We start from the raw sequence: 18,890 nt of genomic DNA, 5'->3' as shown, positions 1-18,890 counted from the left end.
GGAGGAGAAAACTAAGTACATGACTCAGAATTAATAGTGGACATTTTTGGACCTCCAAGAAGTTCTTCTCACAAATAATTTAATTAGTCCAGAAAGGCATGGACCAAAATAGATTTTTCTCCCTGAATCTACATAATGGGATTGAGAAAGAAGTTCTGAGATTTTAATAGAGCACTTAATTACTGAAGACAAGTTTGTCTTTAGAGCTCCATTTGGATAAATTAGTCATGATAATCTGTCTATTAAAGCTGTATTATGTGAACTTAAATATTTTGAAAATTGACTTTTTGAAAGGTAAAAATGCTACATTTCCTTGTTTCATGATTTCTTCTGGTAGCTACTGCTCTGAAGATATCTTGGTTAACTTCATTCTAGAGATATCATTTGTGATTACCTGAAGTCTAGCCATAAATTTTTAAGTTTCTTCTTGCTTGTGAAAAAAGAAGTATTGGGAGGAGAGATGGAGAAAAAATGAATTTCATTACTGGCTACTCACTTATGTCTAAGAGTGTGTGTTCTTAATACTGTGTAATCGATATGTTATACAATATTGTACATTGTTCAGATATAGTGGTTTATCCCAAACCTTAATCTCATAGCCATTTCTATGTGGACTCTGACCTCATCGACGAACCTAAATGAATGAGTTCACTTAAAATCTAAACGATAGAGTTAATGCTGCTCATCATAAATGAGTGATTATTGTATTTTACATTCTATTGTTGGGGGAAGAATAGCAATCAATTCAAGAACTTGTCACAATAAACCAAACATTCTGTTTTATACTCTTAAAGCTAATTCCATAAATATAAAAACATCACATTTATGTTTATTCTATCTTTTTCCATACCTTATATTGATTTATAAATCTGACCTGGAGAGCTTGCAAATTAAGATTCTATGGTTTAATCTAAGAATGATGAGGAAAACACTATGTTATTTTGGATAAGAAAAGCAATTTTTATAATTTCATTCAAAATTAAATGTGATTTTTCTTTAATGATAAAAACTAGGTGTGTCATTTAATCTCTATTTATCTCATTTTGCTTATTCATATCAGGGGAATAATATTAGCACCTTTACCATGTTATTTTCTCAAATCAAAAAATTTGTGTAGTATTTTTCAAACCTTAAAGTATTATATAAATGCTTGCTATGTATTGTTATCATCATTGTTGGTATTATTAAACTAATCATACATTATAAACCAACTACATACTAAGATTATCTGTTTAATTTAGTTTAAAAAGAACAGATTAAATACCCACTGTGTGTAAGACTTTGTCCTAAAGATTAAAAAAAAACCTGACTCAAAATCTTACATTGCACTGTAGAACATGTAACCAGGCAGGCATATGCAAGAAAACAGAGGAGAAAGCCCTAACAAGCAGGTTCCTGAATTTCTTTGCACAGGTTCCTGAGCTTAGTTGTTGCAAGAAGATAAAGATTCTGGGAGGTAAGGAGAGAAGACAGTAAATCCTGGGCATAAATGAAAGACCATAAATAAATATGGGATAGTAATTTCAAGGTATGGGTGGAAGATAAAGTACATGATGATGCCAAATATCTTTGAAAATTCAGCTTAGGATCAGACTGTGCAAAACTTTAATAAGCTGAAAAGTCTATATTTGAACTTAGGGACCATACAGAGCCAGTGAAGATTTTTGAACAGGGAAGTATTGTGATTCAGATACATATTTGAAGAGATTAGTTTGGCAGTTGCACAGATGATCAGAAAAAGGATGAGACTGGAATCAGAGAAACCAATTTTGGAAGGTAATGTTATAGTCGAGGTAGGAGGTAATGAGGAAGGACCTGAACTATGGTCATGCTTTTGTAATGAGAGAACTATTATAAAAGTAGATATATTAGGATATTGAACTAATATGATATAATGAAATGAGTAGGGGTAAGTATGAAGATGAAGAGGGAAGAGTCAAAAAATGGGCCCTTGTAACTATAAAGATAGTATGATACTTAACAGAGCAGGAAAGTTTAAAAGAACAGGGGAGTTTTTAGGAGGGAATATATTGAGAATATTTATTTATATATATTGAAGCTTATAATAAACATACAAAATGCTATACAACAGGTAGTCTGGAAATCAGGCTGAACCCATGGGAACTGCTAGTCACAACAGAGGGAGTATAGAGCAAATAACAGAAGGGACCTCCAAATAGATCCTTGAGAGACTTCTAGACTTAGGGAATGGAGGGAGAACCATAACCAGCAAAGAAGAGGAAACAAGAGGAAAACTGAAAGAATAACATCCTGAAGTCAAAAGAGAGAGAATAAGTAGAAGAAGACAGAGTTGATTGTATGCTAGCAACTCTTCCTGATAGAATATGAAAGGGGGTTCACCCAGTAGCAATGTGGAATACAATATCTTTTGAGGATAGCTAGGTTTCTGTGATTATGAAAAGATGAAAGAATATAAGAGGAAAAGTCCTTGCGTGATATCCCAGAAAAAAGCACCTGGGAGAATGGATGAATAAAAAATAATTTATTAAATACTTTCATGTGCCAGACACTGATAAAATGTTAGGAATTGGGGTGGCTAGGTGGGGCAGTGGATAGAGCACTGGCCCTGGAGTCAGGAGTACCTGAGTTCAAATCCAGCCTCAGATGCATAATAATTACCTAGCTGTGTGGCTTTGGACAAGCCACTTAACCCCAATGCCTTGCAAAAAAACTAAAAAAAATGTTAAAAATGTGAATACAAGAAGTGAGACAGTTCCCTTTTCCACTGGTATATGTATGTATGTATGTATGTATGTATGTATGCATACTTATATGTATATATACTTATATATTTACATATATATATATATATATTCCAATAAGAAGAGATAATACATACTAGAGACAGGAATTCAAAGAATGATAGTGTGAGTGGTCACAAGGATGATGAGCTGACGTGTATAATAGTCAATGTAAATTCCCTTTACAAAAGCAATTAATTTGGTTATGATGCCCACAAGAAGGGAATTTTAGAGGAGGAAGATGGGTTATGTTGGTACAGGAGTAATGACAGGCTTGCATGAGTGGATAGTTGAATATAAAGTCAAAAATAATCAAATCTTGGATGGAACAAGCAAAATGCAATGGACTAGGCAAATCTCCATTCAATCAAGAAGACTCAGTTCCAGGACAGAAGTTCAAAACATGAGTAAATTCAATTTCCCAAGAACTGAAGAGTATAAGCACTGGATTTGGAATCAGAGGACTTGAATCTGAATTTCAGTTTTGTCCCATACTATAGAGTATAATCTTGGAAAATTCATTGAACATAGCTTGGTCTCAATTTTCATTTATGTAAACTTTGGACCCTCTTCCCCTCTTTCACTAGTCTGCCTCTATCAATGACCTTATCAGTTTACAAATTTATATTTTTCAGGTCTAATTTCTCTACTCAAGTGCATATTAGCAGAACCAAGTATCTGAAGAGCATCAATATTTACATTTACCATAAGCTTCTCAAATTCACTATGTCTACAATTGAACTCATTATATTCCTTCCTAAACTCATTTTTTTCAAAACTTCCTTGAATGGTCCTTCCTGATTTTTGACTATTCACCTAGCTTTTGATACCTCTTGGAGTTCATTTTAACTACTGGTCTCACAATATCCTTAAGTCTGCCCTGTTCTACTCCTAACCTTTGTTTAGCCTTGTCTTAAATCTTCTTTTTTACATCTACAGGAAATGCTTATATCTGCTCTTGACATCTTGGCTAAAACCACAGGATAGTACTTGATTATTTTTGCCATTAGACAAGAAAATATGGATAGATAGATAGGTAGATAGATAGATGACAGATGGACAGACAGATAGATAGATAAATAGATGGATATGTAAAATCTTTCCATAAATATCACTATTTATCAATTCTTTCTCTGCATAAAGAAAGTGTTTCCCTCCATGGGTTCTTTTAAGTTAAACTGGGTATTTATAAGTCAAAATAGCAGCATTTGATTGTTAAAGTCACTAAAAAGAGAACAGCTTTGCTAAGTTTTATTTGTGACACATGCAAAGCCCTGGCACAAGTTAGTAGCAAAGAAATAAGCCTGGTATTATTAAACTAAGTGATATGGTATATAATTATTCCACCCACTACTTGAATTGATTGATTGTAATCCTTTAATGATATCTAGACATTTTGTTACACTGACCAATGCAAATCAATGCAAATCTAGATTCATGTTAAAGAGTCATTTATGAAGTCTTAAGCCATAATTGAATCCATGGTCCACCCCATGTACCATGACAACTTGGCCAAATAGTCAGTACAATTCACCCTATTGATCTTAACAGTCACTGAGTCAAAGCAAAGGTACTTATAAATTAAAAGATGTATGCAGGTCCATGCACTATTTGCTTTATCTGTTCTGCTATGTATATGGAAATTCACAATTTGGTACTGCCTCAAATTAGAATAAAAAAAATTAAAGTCCACCAATGGTCCATAGTGGCCAGTTTTACAATGCAGTGGCTTATATTTAGCCATCCAGAGTAAGTCATTACAAGCCAACCAGCTGTTCTCTGGCATGCTTTCCAAAACTCAATAAACCAAGAACTATACAACAAATTACCCAGAAACTTGCAAGTATATGCTTTACAAGAAAATTCCTGTTCTGTTAGCAATGGACAGAACAATTATCTGACTAATAAAAAGGAAATGAACATGGTGGAAAAAGAATTGAAAAATATGATTCTAGCAGAAGTGTTTTTATAACAATTTTAACAAATAGAATTCAAGCTATTGCATGAAGAGTACTATATTTTGCCATGCAAAACTCTCTGCTCTTCGGATTAAAATTTTTATGCTCCTTGAAGGACTTTTAAGGCAGTCATGCTCCAATTTTTACTGAACAAAGAGTAAAACTCTCTTCCTCACATAATTCAAGCATCCTCTGACCTTTTAGGACCATCAATAATTGAGACTTTAAAATCTGAGGCATCACTGATAGGAATAGAAAGTCTGGGGGAGAGAAACAGAGGGATTGAAGGAGATAAATAGAAAGATGTTATTTTTTAATTTCCTTAAGAGCATGCCATCTCTTCATATTTAAGATATATAAAAATCCAACATTTATATCCCCTAATTGATTCTCCATTCTGACTTTTTTCTGTCAAATTTTTCATAATTCTTTCAGTTATCTAGATGCAAAAAACCTCAGATGCCTCTATCTTCTTCACTCCTATGTCCAATTAGTTATCAATTTCTCTTAATTCTTTCTGTCTCTCAAATCCTTTCTTTTCAAATTCTGTTCTTTCTGTATTATCATTAATGATAATGAGACAGTTCACACCAGGAATAACAGAGAAATTCATGAGAAAATTTCCCTGCAAATCATCCTGGATCCACTGCTAGATTAATGTTTCAAAAATACTTGTCTTTCCATGTCACTCCCCTAACCACAAATCCTCAATAACTCCCTAGTGTCTGAAGGAAAATACTCAAAGGACTAAGTTTAATATCCAAGGGTCTCCACAAATTATCCTGTTATTGGACATTTTGATTAATTTATCTCCCCAGTTAAATTATAAACTGTCGGAGATCAAGGACAGTGTCTCTTACCTTTTTGTATACCTAACAGCATCTCATCCAATGTTACTGAAGTGTTATCAAAATAATTTAATTTTTTTTAATTTACCTGACAAAGTTAGCAAAGGAAGAAAATCATTGCTTGTTAAAACTTCAGGGATTTTTAAAATACATTTAATCCCACAGAGAAACTAAAAATTTCTTGTCCAACAGCCATCTAATGAAATTGCTTGATTAAGATTACCCATACATTAATTTCTCTTATCAGGAAATTAATTGCAGGAATGTGATGTTAGGGATATCAATTCTTTAAGTGAAATGGGGTAAGGGAAGTCTAATGGGGAAATCGTATGTGTACAGAAGGTCTCAGTTGATATCTGCTTTATGCAAGGATCAGACCACCATAATATTTGTTTTTCCATCTCCATGATAAATAATGAAAGTACTGAAGCTAACAAACTCAAGCTCCTTGTGCCTGGTAGTTTATATTCTGCTGTTATAATTCAAGCTATTGTGCTTTTTTCTAATATCCATATTGATCAATCTGTTCATCACAAATAAAGCAGTACAGAGAAACTTCTTACATTAAGAATCAATTCTAAGAAATGCCAGGTAGATAATAGCCAATCAATACATTCTTTCAATATCTCTTTAAAATTCAAACATCAATGCTGCTTACTTTCTTAACAGTCAACTTACTTCACCTATGAAATCATATTCAACAATTTATCTAGTAAAGAATATTAATTTTCCCCACTAAAGTAATGCATTCACTAAGAATAATCTATAATTAAATTCAAATATGGTATACTTCAAACTGTCTTCAAATATGGTACATTTTGACTTTGGGTCAGATAACTGCTTTTTGGATCATATAATTTGTTTTTAGCCTCTTTGGTTTTACTTCAAAACAAATCAAAATCAAGTGTTTATGGTTAAAATTTAATATATGTGTAAGGAAACATATATATAAATATGTATATTTACAGAGACAAAAGACAGAAAGGGGAAGAGGGAAGGATTGCCTTCATCTATTAATACCCAAACAAAATTAATTGACTCAGGGAAGAAGAGATTTGGGGAAGTTTGTTTTTTTTATTTTGGTCAGTGTCTGTAAGCAGATAAAGTACAGTCCTTAGGCAATTTCCTCAATACTTAGCGAACAGTATGTGATAAAAACATAGACCTTGAACTAATAAAACAGAAAGACTGTTTTTAAATGAAGCAATTACTTCTCAATTAAAAAATTTCTCAAATGTAAGACCCTAAATTAAGGGGTTCTTAACCATTTTATGCCTTAGACTCCTCAAAATTAAGCTTTTAAATGTGTTAAAAACACATAGGATCACAAAAAAATCAAACATTTAAATAGTGAAATAGAAAACCAAGTTTATGGATGATCCCCCTCCTCCATTTAAGAATACCTACTCCAAAGAAAAGGGGCCACACTATTATTTGGATAACATTACCAAAATAAGTCAAAGTATTGGACAGACAGCCTTGATTTCTTTCAAAATGTGTTCAGTTGACTTTACTATATGAAATCTTTCTTCATCTTCTTACTCCCCACTCCACCAGCTACTTGCCCCCTCCATACATTTATCTTGTATTTATTTTTATATATCTATGCAATAATATTTTCTCTCCCATTAATATGTAAGCAGGAACTATTTCATTTTTCTTTTTTTGGCATCCCCAGTGCCTAATACTTTACCTAACATATAGTAGGTACCTTTAATAAAAGTTTGATAGATTTTAAAAAGAAAAGGAGAACATTTGAAATTACAGTACCAGTTTGGCTATTATCTGACCATTATCCTTGGATATACTAAAGAGGGAAAGCGAGGGACCTTCCACTTCCTCACTTCAACCTGCCAGGAGGCACCTAAACAGCAGAATCAGAACCACCAGAGGGAATGTCAGAGAAGGTCCTTTCCATTCTCTCTGATTCTGTCTGTCTGTCTCCCCCCCCACCACTTCTGTCCTTGTGTTTTCCTTTTAGAACCTAAGTATTCCTTGGCCTTTCCATCTGCCATAACCTGAGTCCTTTTTTATGTGTTGTTTCCCCAAATTACAGTGTAAGCTCCTTGAGAACAGAGCCAAATCCTTTTCCTATTCATATTACTTGTGTGTGACACAGAGTAAGCACTGGATAAAATGTATTTCCATTCCATTTGATATGATGCTGCAGACATGACAGCACATGGAAAGAGAAAGAACCACTGGTTTGTGTTTTTCTCCCCAGTGCCTGATAATCCAGCACTGGAGCTGGAACAGAAATCTCTTCTGAAGATTTCTAAAAACTAAAGGGCTGAAAGCCATGAGATGTCCAGGTAGAGACAGAGTCAAGGAATACTGAGTGGTCTAGTGGTCTGCAATCTTGGAAATGAATGAGGTGAAAGGCAATACATAGAGACGTATGCATCACCGAATTCCTGCAAGCGGGCTCTCTCCGAAGCTTTCCAGGAACAAGTTCCTTTCAATTGGGCCAGCTTGTGTTACCAGTCCAGTATAGCCCCTCAGTAGGTCATCCAAACAAAGGGAACAAACATCTGTTCCTTGCCAAGAGGCTAGAGCTACAGTGTACCTGCAGCCTGGAAGGTTTGTGGAGCTAAAGGGTCCCCAGGGACTTATATGCCCTCCTGATTTTTAAAACATCTATAAGGTGGAAGAACTTTTTCATATCAGCAAATAAAGTATTGAGGAAGGCAGAGATTAATATACCTTCACCAGCTTTCCCATAGCCACCACAGAATTTGAAAGCACCCCAGTGAACCGGCCTGTTATCTCAGCTTCAGCGGACTGACACTTGAGATGGCATAGTTTGGAATTCAGCCCAGTGAAATATTTTTAGCTACTATATACATTTAATCACTGTCTTGTGCTTGCTTTGCCACCCTTCATGCCAGAAGGACTACCAAAGGGTAAAAAGGAAAAGCTATTAAAAAGTGGTGGGGTTTTAAATTTGTAAGCCCCCCCCCAACTTCCAATGATTCAGATAGGGTGGTAGAACATAACTATGTGTACGGTGTGAGTGTGTGTGTGTGTGTGTGTGTGTGTGTGTGTGTGTCTATGTGGGTATGACTGTGTGTGAGAGAGAGACAGACAGTCAGAGAGACAGACAGACACAGACACAGACAGACAGAAAGATAGAATCAGAGAGACAGATAGACAGAGTAATAGACAGACAGATGGAGACAGAGATAGAGACACTGAGACAGAGAGACAGAGAGAGAGAGAGAGAGAGAGAGAGAGAGAGAGAGAGAGCGCACTTTGAGGATTTAGTGAGTGAATGTCCACAATGTTCTTGGGAAGTGTCTCTGATATTTTTGGTATACTGAAGAGTAAGAAAAAACTCAATATAATAATGGTGTCTGTACTGAATTCTGCAATAAAAATATAAAATTTCCTCTACAACATCCTGAGCTTTCCCTCAAAGGTTTTCAGTGAAGGGGAACTCTCTGCTTTTCAAGGCTGGCCATTTTCCTTTTGGAAATCTCCAGTCATTAGGAAGTTTCTCTCCCTCAAGGCAGACAGGTGGAACAGTGGATGGAGCGCTTCATGTGGAGGCAGCAGGACCCTAATTCAAAGCTCTCCTCAGACACTCCCTAGCAGTGTTACCCTGGGCAAGTCTTTGCATCACCAGCAGCCTTAGTTTCCTCAGCTATAAAATGGAGATAGCAATAGAACCTACCCTTCAATGTTGCTATAAGGATTAAATGAGACAATATTTTTAAAGTACCTAGCACAGTGCCTGGGATGTACAAGATGCTTTATAAACGTGTCTTTATTTATTTTCTTCTATCTTTACAAGTAGTTTAAACCTGATTCCATACAACATCTACCCATATCTTCTAGTTCTGACTTCCAGGTACAAGCAGAATAAGTTTAATCTCTCTTCTACACAATAGCTCTTTTAAAGATTTGAAGATGTTTTCCGTCTCCCCCCTCTCCTTCATCCTCTATCTGGTTCTGTCTCCCTTTCTTACACACACACACACACACACACACACACACACACACACACACGCACATGAACTTCAAGATGACCCTAGATGGTCACTTGACAGGTATGTTTTAGGGAATATTGCTGTTCTGGCACAGTTTGGACTCTATGATCTCTATCAAAAGTCTCCTTTTAATCAAGATTCTAGAAGCACCAGAATACTGATGACACGATCACTTCCCAGCTTTTACATAATTATCTTGCCTTGCATATGACCAGGTTCATATAAGTTTCCCAATCCCTTACTCTCTTTCTGCACAAAGAAACTATAATAAAGATTCAATTCCAGGTCTCCCTCTGGCTGATCTGTTGTGCTTGCATTATCTCACACTAGCATACCATTTCCTAGTTCACAAAGCCCATGTGCTATCACATTGGATTACATATTATGAGACTAACCTAAAAGGATATATTAGCCTAAGCATGGTGGCCCTTGCTTGTAAATCCAACTACTAAGGAGGCTGAGGCTGACCAGTCTGTCTGTCTGTCTGTCTCTCTCTCTCTCTCTCTCTCTCTCTCTCTCTCTCTCTCTTTTGTTTTTACAAGGCAGTGGGGTTAAGTGATGTTTCCAACCCAAGGTCACACAACTAAGAAATGATTAGTGTCTGAGACCCAAGTTGAACTCAGGTTCTCCTGACTCCAGGATCAGTACTGTATCCACTGAACCACCTACCTGCCCCTGGATGACAAGTCTATTGAGCTTGAGACATGTGAACTGCAGTTGCAGTGGACTTAACTGAACTAAATTTGGTATTAATATGTTAAGCCCCCAGGAGCAGGAGGTCACTAGAACTGCCTAAGGAAAAGCCAATTCACCAAGGTGAGAATCCACAAATCAAAATTAGCTTGCCAGTCAAGAGTGGGATGAAATCTATGAGTTCCCCAGTACTTCTTCCCTGAGGACCTGAGTTCATATTCAGCCTCAGACTCTGATACTTTCTAACTATGTGACCCTCAAGTCACTCAATCCTAATTGCCTCACACAAAAAAATAAACAAAGAAAAGATTGGTTGAAATAATTAATATTTTTAAAAATAATATATTATAAAATCTAATAATGGCTAAATATAAATTTTCTACAAAAAAGGGACACTGCAATTTCCTTGAGAGCAGTATATCTTGCATACTTTTATCTCCCCCAAAACCAAGACTCTCATCATCATTGTCAGCAATTTACATGTATATATTGCTTTATATCTATAGGCATATTGTCACAAACATACATAAGGGAGAAGATATAGGTGTCACTATCTCCATTTTACAAATTAGGAAACTTAAGTTTTAGGAATCTAACTGATTTACCACAAGCACACGACAGCACTTAAAGCTGAATATTTTAATTTCCCAACCAGGGTTCTTCTCATCATCCTCTACTACTCCCAGGTGCTTAACATCTACTAGTTAATGATATTATTAATCATGAATAGTATCCATTGATGATAAGAAATGGCCAGATTTGTCAGATCTGTTTGAACTAAGTTGGACTCAAACTAACTTTAAAGAATTTTGGTAGCTAAATAAAATATAGTGGGCTTCTCTTCTGAGCTGTACATTTTTGCCTGACTGCCCCAAGTGTTAAAATATGCAATACTTTTCCTGAACTTCTTGTTAGAATCATTTGATGATGGTTTTCACAATATTGGGGTTTTATAGTGATGCATAGATCAATTTGTCTTTTATGGGCTTTACTGGCTTTAATTCTCAGAATGGATCTGAAAATGCATCTTGTTTCCCATTTGGGGTAGATGGAATAAATGGAATATTTATTATACTTAAATTCTTAGCAGTCAGAATTAGTATTTGTAGCAAAAACCCTCTTTTTCTCCTGCTTTCTCAATATCACTCTTTCTCCACAATGCACAAGGAAGAGTAAAGTCAAAAAGGGCATTATTATTATTTGAGAGAAAGATAAAAAATAAGAAATATAGTATATTAAAGCTAACATTTGCCTATCACTTTAAGTTTCATGAAATATTTTGCATGTTTTCTGTTTTGAGCCTCCAAAAAAACCTTGCAAAGTGGTTTTTGTTATCTCTGCTGCTATTGTGTTGTTTTTATTACAAAAAAAAGATTGAGTAACCTGTCCAAGCTCACATCACTATTAAATGTGCCAGACAGAATTGGAACTTGGATCATTTTGCTGATGTTATATTTAGATTAAGGACTCTATTCATTATACCGCCAAAAAGGGGGAAGTAATAATAATAATAATAATAATAATAGACATATTATATTTCAAGGTTAATGAAGCATTTTTCTCTCACTATTGTCAAAATACCATTCTCAGATTATAAATGAGAAAACTGAAATTTAATAACTTACTTCAAGGTAGCATTATGGCACAGGGCCTGCTTCATTCAAATCGAAATGAGTTCAAGCGCTATCTCTAACAAATATTATATGAATAACCTAAACTGAGTTATTTAAACTCTCTTTAGCCTCAGGTAATTCTCTAGGGCTGGGGTGGGGAACCTTTTCTCTGCCAACGGTCATTTAGATGTTTATAAAATCAATTAACTGTTATATAGGATCAAACATTTAATTATTCCCTTTTTAAAAAAATTGTAAATTTAAAAACTCTTAGATTTATTGAATTTTGGGTCCCATCTGCAGTTGCTATGGCAGCACGAGATCACAGCCTGCAGGCTAGAGGTTCCGCTCTTCTACTTTAGGTTTATATTCAAAGCAAATACTGATCTACCTTGGTAGAGAGGGTTTAAATCATTAGGAATTACCCATGCCAAATAAATCACATGTCTAATCACAGGACAAAAATGATGTCTTGAGCAATATCTGAACTGGCTGCTTCTCAAACTGAGCTCTTGTGACTTCCAAGATCAGTACTCTCTCTACCATACTAAGTGATAAAAATGTGTGGAATGGGGTGGCTAGGTGGCGCAGTGGATAAAGCACCGGCCCTGGAGTCAGGAGTACTTGGGTTCAAATGCGGTCTCAGACACTTAATAATTACCTAGCTGTGTGGCCTTGGGCAAGCCATTTAACCCCATTTGTCTTGCAAAAAAACATAAAAAAATGTGGAAAAAGACAGACAATAAAATAGATTCAGGAAGCAGAAGTTAATCTATTAAAATGTCAAATAACAAAATTCTAGATTCAGAATTGGAAGAAATATTTGAGAACAGAGTTTAATGGACCCATTTTAAAAATGAGAAAACCAAGACCCGCAAAAGTTAAGAGATTAGACCAAGGTCATACATAGTAAGTTGTTGAAAGACCGAAGGCTTCTCTTCAGATCATTGTTCTTTCTAGAGAACCAAATATGATAACCCATCTAGAATGACATGATTTAAAAGACAGATTTAAAACTCGTCTTCCTGACTCCAAGTATGGTTAAATATTATATCATGAACTCTTCCAGGGCAGTGATATTCCACTGTCAATGCTCACTGTGTTATCTACAGTATGTCATATAGCACTTTACAGGAATGAATTAAAATAAAATGGGAGTTAGTATCTACTCTTTGACCGGCACTCTGATAATCACTGGGGATACAAAGATAATAATAACATCAATAACAATAAACATCTTTATAGCACTTTACAATTATTCTCACTTGATCTTCACAACAACCTTAAGACATGGATACTATTATTATCCCCTATTTACAGATAAGGAAACTGAGGCACTTGCCCAGGGTCACACAGGTTGTGAATATTATAGAATTTGAACTGGGTCTTCCTGACTCCAAGTTCAGTGAAATGCAGTCTCTATTATCAAGGAACTTCTATTCTAAAAAAGGAATTTCAATGCATATTAGAGAAGGGAGACCAAAAGAGGGGAGCTAGATCTGACATGTCATTGGAATAAACATCGATACTTGGTTGATTGTCTGAATGATGAATAGTTATACCATTAAAATATCAACATATATGACCTGAACGGCTAGTTTTAAGGGTTTTTTTTTCATTTTTCATTTTATTTTCATCCATATGCACTTTTAATACACATGCATATCTATTTTTAAGCGCTAATTTTACATACAAAAACTCCTTAATACTTTTATTGTGGGTTCATTATACATTTCAAACCATTTTATTCACTTTGGTTTTTAATTCATTTTTTCCATTGACATGGGAAGATAATTTTCAGCATACATTTTTGTAAAATTTTCTTTCTCTCACCTTTCACTCCTCCCTTCCTAAGATAGCATGCAATCTGATATAGCTTCCCAATGCAAACATGTTACACACATTCCCCTATTAATCGTGCTGTCAAAAAAAAATCAGAACTAAAGGGAAAAAAATCAGAGCAAACAGGAACAAATATTTTCAATATCTCATATTGTTCTAGGTGTATTGTGATTTTGGGGAAAATATCCATGTTTCTCTTTTAGCATCTGTTCTCCAAAGGGCCTTTGAGCATGAGAAGCATCCATACCTGAAATTTTTGACTGCTATTGATCTGGATGGAATTTCTTTCCCACCGATTTGGGGACCCTGCTGAGTTTTGCCATATCTTCCGAAAAGAGTTGCCACACATAGTCTGAAGACCAACACTTATTTTCATCTTCACATGACTGGAGTAGTAATAAAATGTGACCTGGGGAAGAAGAAAAATGTGTTTAACAGTCAAAAAGACCCCATGTAGAAAAAAAGGATAATGAAAGAATGGTGCTTATAAATACCTGGCATGACTTTCGGCTCTTAGTTGGAAGGAAGACTCTGCTTTTTATGTTTGCGGGAGAGGAACCAGCTTCAGAAGACAGTGAAAGGAAATAAGCTGTTTTAAAAAATAATGGAAATGTTAGAGTCCCAGGTTCACTGACAGACATTGAAGATACCAATGATAGATTCTTGGGTTGTATCTACATACTCCTGGCAAGGAATGAGAATTCAGTCACTTGACATGACCAGTGGAATTTTTCCCACTCAATTTCTTCCCCCTCCCTCCCTGAATTGATTTATTTCTACAGAAGTCAACACAATATAATTCTCTGTAACATCCATACATCTACTTGGTCACATCAAGCAGAAATAGTATAGACATTGCAGAAAGAATAACAAGAACAAAGGTCAAGTTGTGAACCTTCAGTATGGTGCCTGGTCACTCAGTAGGAATTTAGTAAATATTTGAAATGAAGAAATATAAAATAAATTGTGGTAGAACAGAAAACTTAATAAAATATCCCCCCACCAGATAGGTGGGCAGCTGGAAGACAAGCTCAAATCTAGCTTTAGACACTTCCTATCTGAATGACTCTGGGCAAGTCATTTTATTTGGTTTGCCTCAATTTACTTATGCATAAAATGATCTAGAGAAAGAAATGGCAAACCACTCAATATCTTTGCCCCCAATATCCCCATGGGGTCACCAGGAGTCAGGCATGACTGAAACGAATAAACAACAAGACAACCACTGGATATGTGAAATATTTGTTAAAGACCCTTTTGCCTATCTAAAGGAACATGTCAGTGGATCATCAATATAACTCTCTGAAATCAGTCTTCCCTGTTGCTTGGAATAACATTGTTTATTTTCCTGTATTTTCAGGGATTTCTATTCTGTTTCTATTTGGCATTTTATTTTTATACCATTCATAAGTCTAAAATACTCAACCTATTTATTTCCTTGTAATAAAACAAAGCAGTTAAGAAAAACTAATCAAAAAGTGATTGTCTGACAGTATCTGTGATAGTCTAATCCCATGCTCTTCCACTTCTTTTTTTTGATATAATAACAACAAATAGTGTTTGTTTACAAAAAGATTATACAAATACGATTTCATCATATGCTCACAAGAAGTCTCAGAAACAATATTTCCATTTTTGTAGATGAGGAAATCGAGACAGGCAGAGATTAAGTGATTTGACCAAGGTCTAGGATGAGTTTTCAGATTTGAGTACAGTATTCTATCCATTCTGCAATCTAACTCCCAAAAGGGGAAAAATTTGTCTTATCATCTGTTTTGGGGAGACTAATGTACACAACAGAGCTATGAGTCTAATGGCATTTTAGTGTTAGTTTCTTTATGTTACAATAGGATTAGAGTATAAAGTTCCCTCTCAGTAAGCTTCCTCCAACTTGCCCCACCAATAATAACTTGAAATCAATCCTCAAACTCTTTTTTTTAAGCTTGTTTTTTTTTTTTGCAAGGGGAAATGGGGTTAAGTGGCTTGCCCAAGGCCACACGGCTAGGTAATTACTAAGTGTCTGAGACCAGATTTGAACCCAGGTACTCCTGGGCCGGTGCTTTATCCACTGTGCCACCTAGCCACCCCAATCCTCAAACTCTTATTAAATGCCTATTACTTGCCGTGCCCTGTGCTAAATGCTTGGTTTACAAAAAAAAAAAAATCTATTCTCAAACAGTTTACATGCTATTAAGGGAGAGAATATATATATATATATATATATATATATACACACATATATATATGTATTGTTTTATACACAAACACACATAAATATATACACACATAGATAAAGAATAAAAAAAACAGACAATATACAAAATAAATACAGGATCTTTATATTCAAGAGAGTTAAGGAAGACATTAAGACATTACCAATAAGGGGAAATCAAGAAAGGTTTCTTGTAGCCCAGGGCTGTCCAAAATGCCCCCACAGTGAGATTTTATGAGGCCGCCTGTGGGTTTACTAAATGCTTTACTAAATGAAGCAGAGCTACCACAGAGCTCTCTCTAAAATGGTAAACCAAAATATATTGTCTGTTGTTTGAATAAAAACTTTTAAAAGTAGCATTGGACAGTTCCTATGCAGACTATTGTGTTTGTATTAAAATGGTAAGATTTTCTGATGCACTTAAATAAAGGAAAATGGGATAGTAAACAATTTTTATAACATTTTATTTTCTCCAATTATCTGTTAAAACAAATCTTTAACAATTTTTTAAAGTTTTTGAGTTCTAATTCTATTCCTCCAATTCTCCTTAATCTCCCACCTTCCTGAGATAGTAACTAATTCAACATCATTTGCAATCATGTAAAATATTTCCATATTAATCATATAGTAGAGAATACTTGAAGAAAGAAAGAAAATAAGAAAAAGAAAGAGAAAGAAAGAAAGAGAGGAGAAGGAAGGAAGGAAGGAAGGAAGGAAGGAAGGAAGGAAGGAAGGAAGGAAGGAAGGAAGGAAGGAAGGAAGGAAAAGTAGCAGATTTCAGTCTGTATCCGGTCAGTATCAGGTCTTTCTCTGGAGGTAGATAGCATGCTTCATCATGAATTATCCAAGATGGTCTTGAATCATTGTCTGAGAAATGCTAAGTCATTTGCAATTCTTAATTGTACAAAATTGTTATTATTGTGCACAACATCCTCCTGATTCTTTTCATTTCACTTTGTATCTTGTCTTTCCAGATTTTTCTGTCATCATCCTTCTTTTCATTTCTTATAGCACAATAATATTACATTTACAATCATTTACCACAATTTATTCAGGCATTTTCCAGTTGGCGGACATCCCTTCAATTTCCAAATCTTTGCCACCACAAAAAGTTGCTAAAAATATAATATAAATATAATATAATACACATAAACATTTTGTACAAATATGTTCTTTTCCCTTTTAATAAAATCTCTTTGGTATACATACTGGATAAGTGGTCCTGCATATTTTATAGCTATTTCGACATAGTTCCAAATGTTTTCCAAAATGATCAATTTCCTTTTTTGTCTTATTAGCCAATCTGTTAGGTGTGAGGTATAATCTGGTAGGTGAAAAAAACTCAGAGTTGTTTTAATCTGCATATCTATAATCAGTTGTAATTTTGAGCATTTTTATATGACCACAGATAGCTTTGATTTCTTTTAAAACTACCTGTTCATATGCCTTATCCATTTATCAGTTAGGGGATGATTTGCATTTTTATAAATTTGACTCAATTCAATATATATTTGAGAAAGGATTCTTTTATATGTTGAAAATAAAATCCTACTTGGCTGCTTTTCTTTTAATTTTGGTTGCATTGTATTCCTTGTGTAATTTTTTTTTAAATTTTATAAAATCCAAATAACCTATTTCATATTTTGTAATACTCTCTATATTTGTATAGTCCTAAATTTATCACTCATCCATAGATCTGACAGATAAACTATTGATTCCATGCTCTCCTAATTTAATCATGGTATCACCCTTAACATGTAACTCATTTATTCATTTTGATCTTATCAGCATATGGCATGTTATTATTTTAATACTATTTTCCAGTTTTCCCCAGCAGATTTTGTCAAATGAGTTTTTGTTCTAATAATTTGAATCTTTAGATTTCTCAAATGCTAGATTACTATGGTCATTTACTATAATGTAATTTGTACCTAATTAACTCCACTAGTCCACCACTCCACTTCTTAGCCAATAAGAAAATGAGCACCTTATATAATTCAGTTTGAGATCTGGTACAGTCAGAACACCTCCCTTCATATTTTTGCCATTGATTGTCTTGATTTACTTGAACTTTCGTTCTTCCAAATACAATTTGTTATTATTTTTTCTACCTCTATAAAATAATTTTGATAGTTGATTGCTATGGCATTGAATAAATATATTACTTTAGGTAGAATTGCCATTTTTATAATATTGGCTTGACCTAATGACCAAAAATAATTTCAACATCATGCAGTTGGGATACTGGAGGAACAAAACTATCTTTTACTTAAATGGGGATTGGAAGAGGGGAGGGTATTGGGGAAAAGTAATGAATCTATTTTGGACAAATCATGTCTGAAATGTCTCTAGGGCATCAAAATTTAAAAGCCTAATAGGCATTGGGTGATATGGAACTGAAGTTAAGGGAGAGATGTAGCTAGATCTGTCATCTACACAAAAATAATAATTCAACTTATAATAGCTGATGATATCACCAAGAGAGTGTAGAAAGAGAAAAAAAGAGGACCAGTGCCAAATCTTAAAGAACACCTATAGTTAAAGGGTCGATATAGATTAAAAAGCCGGCCAGAAGACTGAGAAGGAGGCATCAGATAAGAAGTAGAAGAAGCAGGAGAGATTAACATAAAAAAACGGGTTAAAAACAATATTATGAAGAAGATAATGACTGATAAGAGTAAATGCAACAGAAAGCAAAAAAGAATGAAGTCTATCATTAGAGTAAGCAATTAAAAGATTTTCCCTAACACCAGAGTAACCAATTTGTTTAGATTCAACAATTTGTTTACTCTAAATATAAATACTCTAAATTTACTCTAAATATAAATACTCTTTCTTTAAGATGATGGAAATTTTAAAATTCATTTTGCAAATATTTGAAGAAACAGGTAAATATCATGAAAAGATTCCCAGCAAGCCTACCTTCTTTGATCCCTCATAATTTTCAAGATGCTTTTTTTTTTGCTCTTCTCT

At 34.6% G+C, this 18,890-nt stretch overlaps 1 protein-coding gene across 1 annotated transcript in view; it reads right to left on the bottom strand.

Moving 5' to 3' along the window:
- MALRD1 (MAM and LDL receptor class A domain containing 1) overlaps positions 1 to 18,890 on the bottom strand; it is an 879,021-nt gene that overhangs the window by 822,398 nt on the left and 37,733 nt on the right. Inside the window, exons 5-6 of the mRNA XM_074195229.1 lie at positions 14,200 to 14,294; positions 13,953 to 14,114 (exon numbers count right to left, since the gene is read on the bottom strand). Of these exons, the coding sequence (XP_074051330.1) occupies positions 13,953 to 14,114; positions 14,200 to 14,294 (257 nt within the window). The remainder of the gene's footprint in view (positions 1 to 13,952; positions 14,115 to 14,199; positions 14,295 to 18,890) is intronic.

Source organism: Macrotis lagotis, chromosome 7 (assembly GCF_037893015.1).
Source record: "Macrotis lagotis isolate mMagLag1 chromosome 7, bilby.v1.9.chrom.fasta, whole genome shotgun sequence".
NCBI classification, from domain to species: domain Eukaryota; kingdom Metazoa; phylum Chordata; class Mammalia; order Peramelemorphia; family Peramelidae; genus Macrotis; species Macrotis lagotis.
The sequence above is the reverse complement of the archived record's forward strand: the minus strand, read 5'-3'. Positions and strand labels throughout refer to the sequence as shown.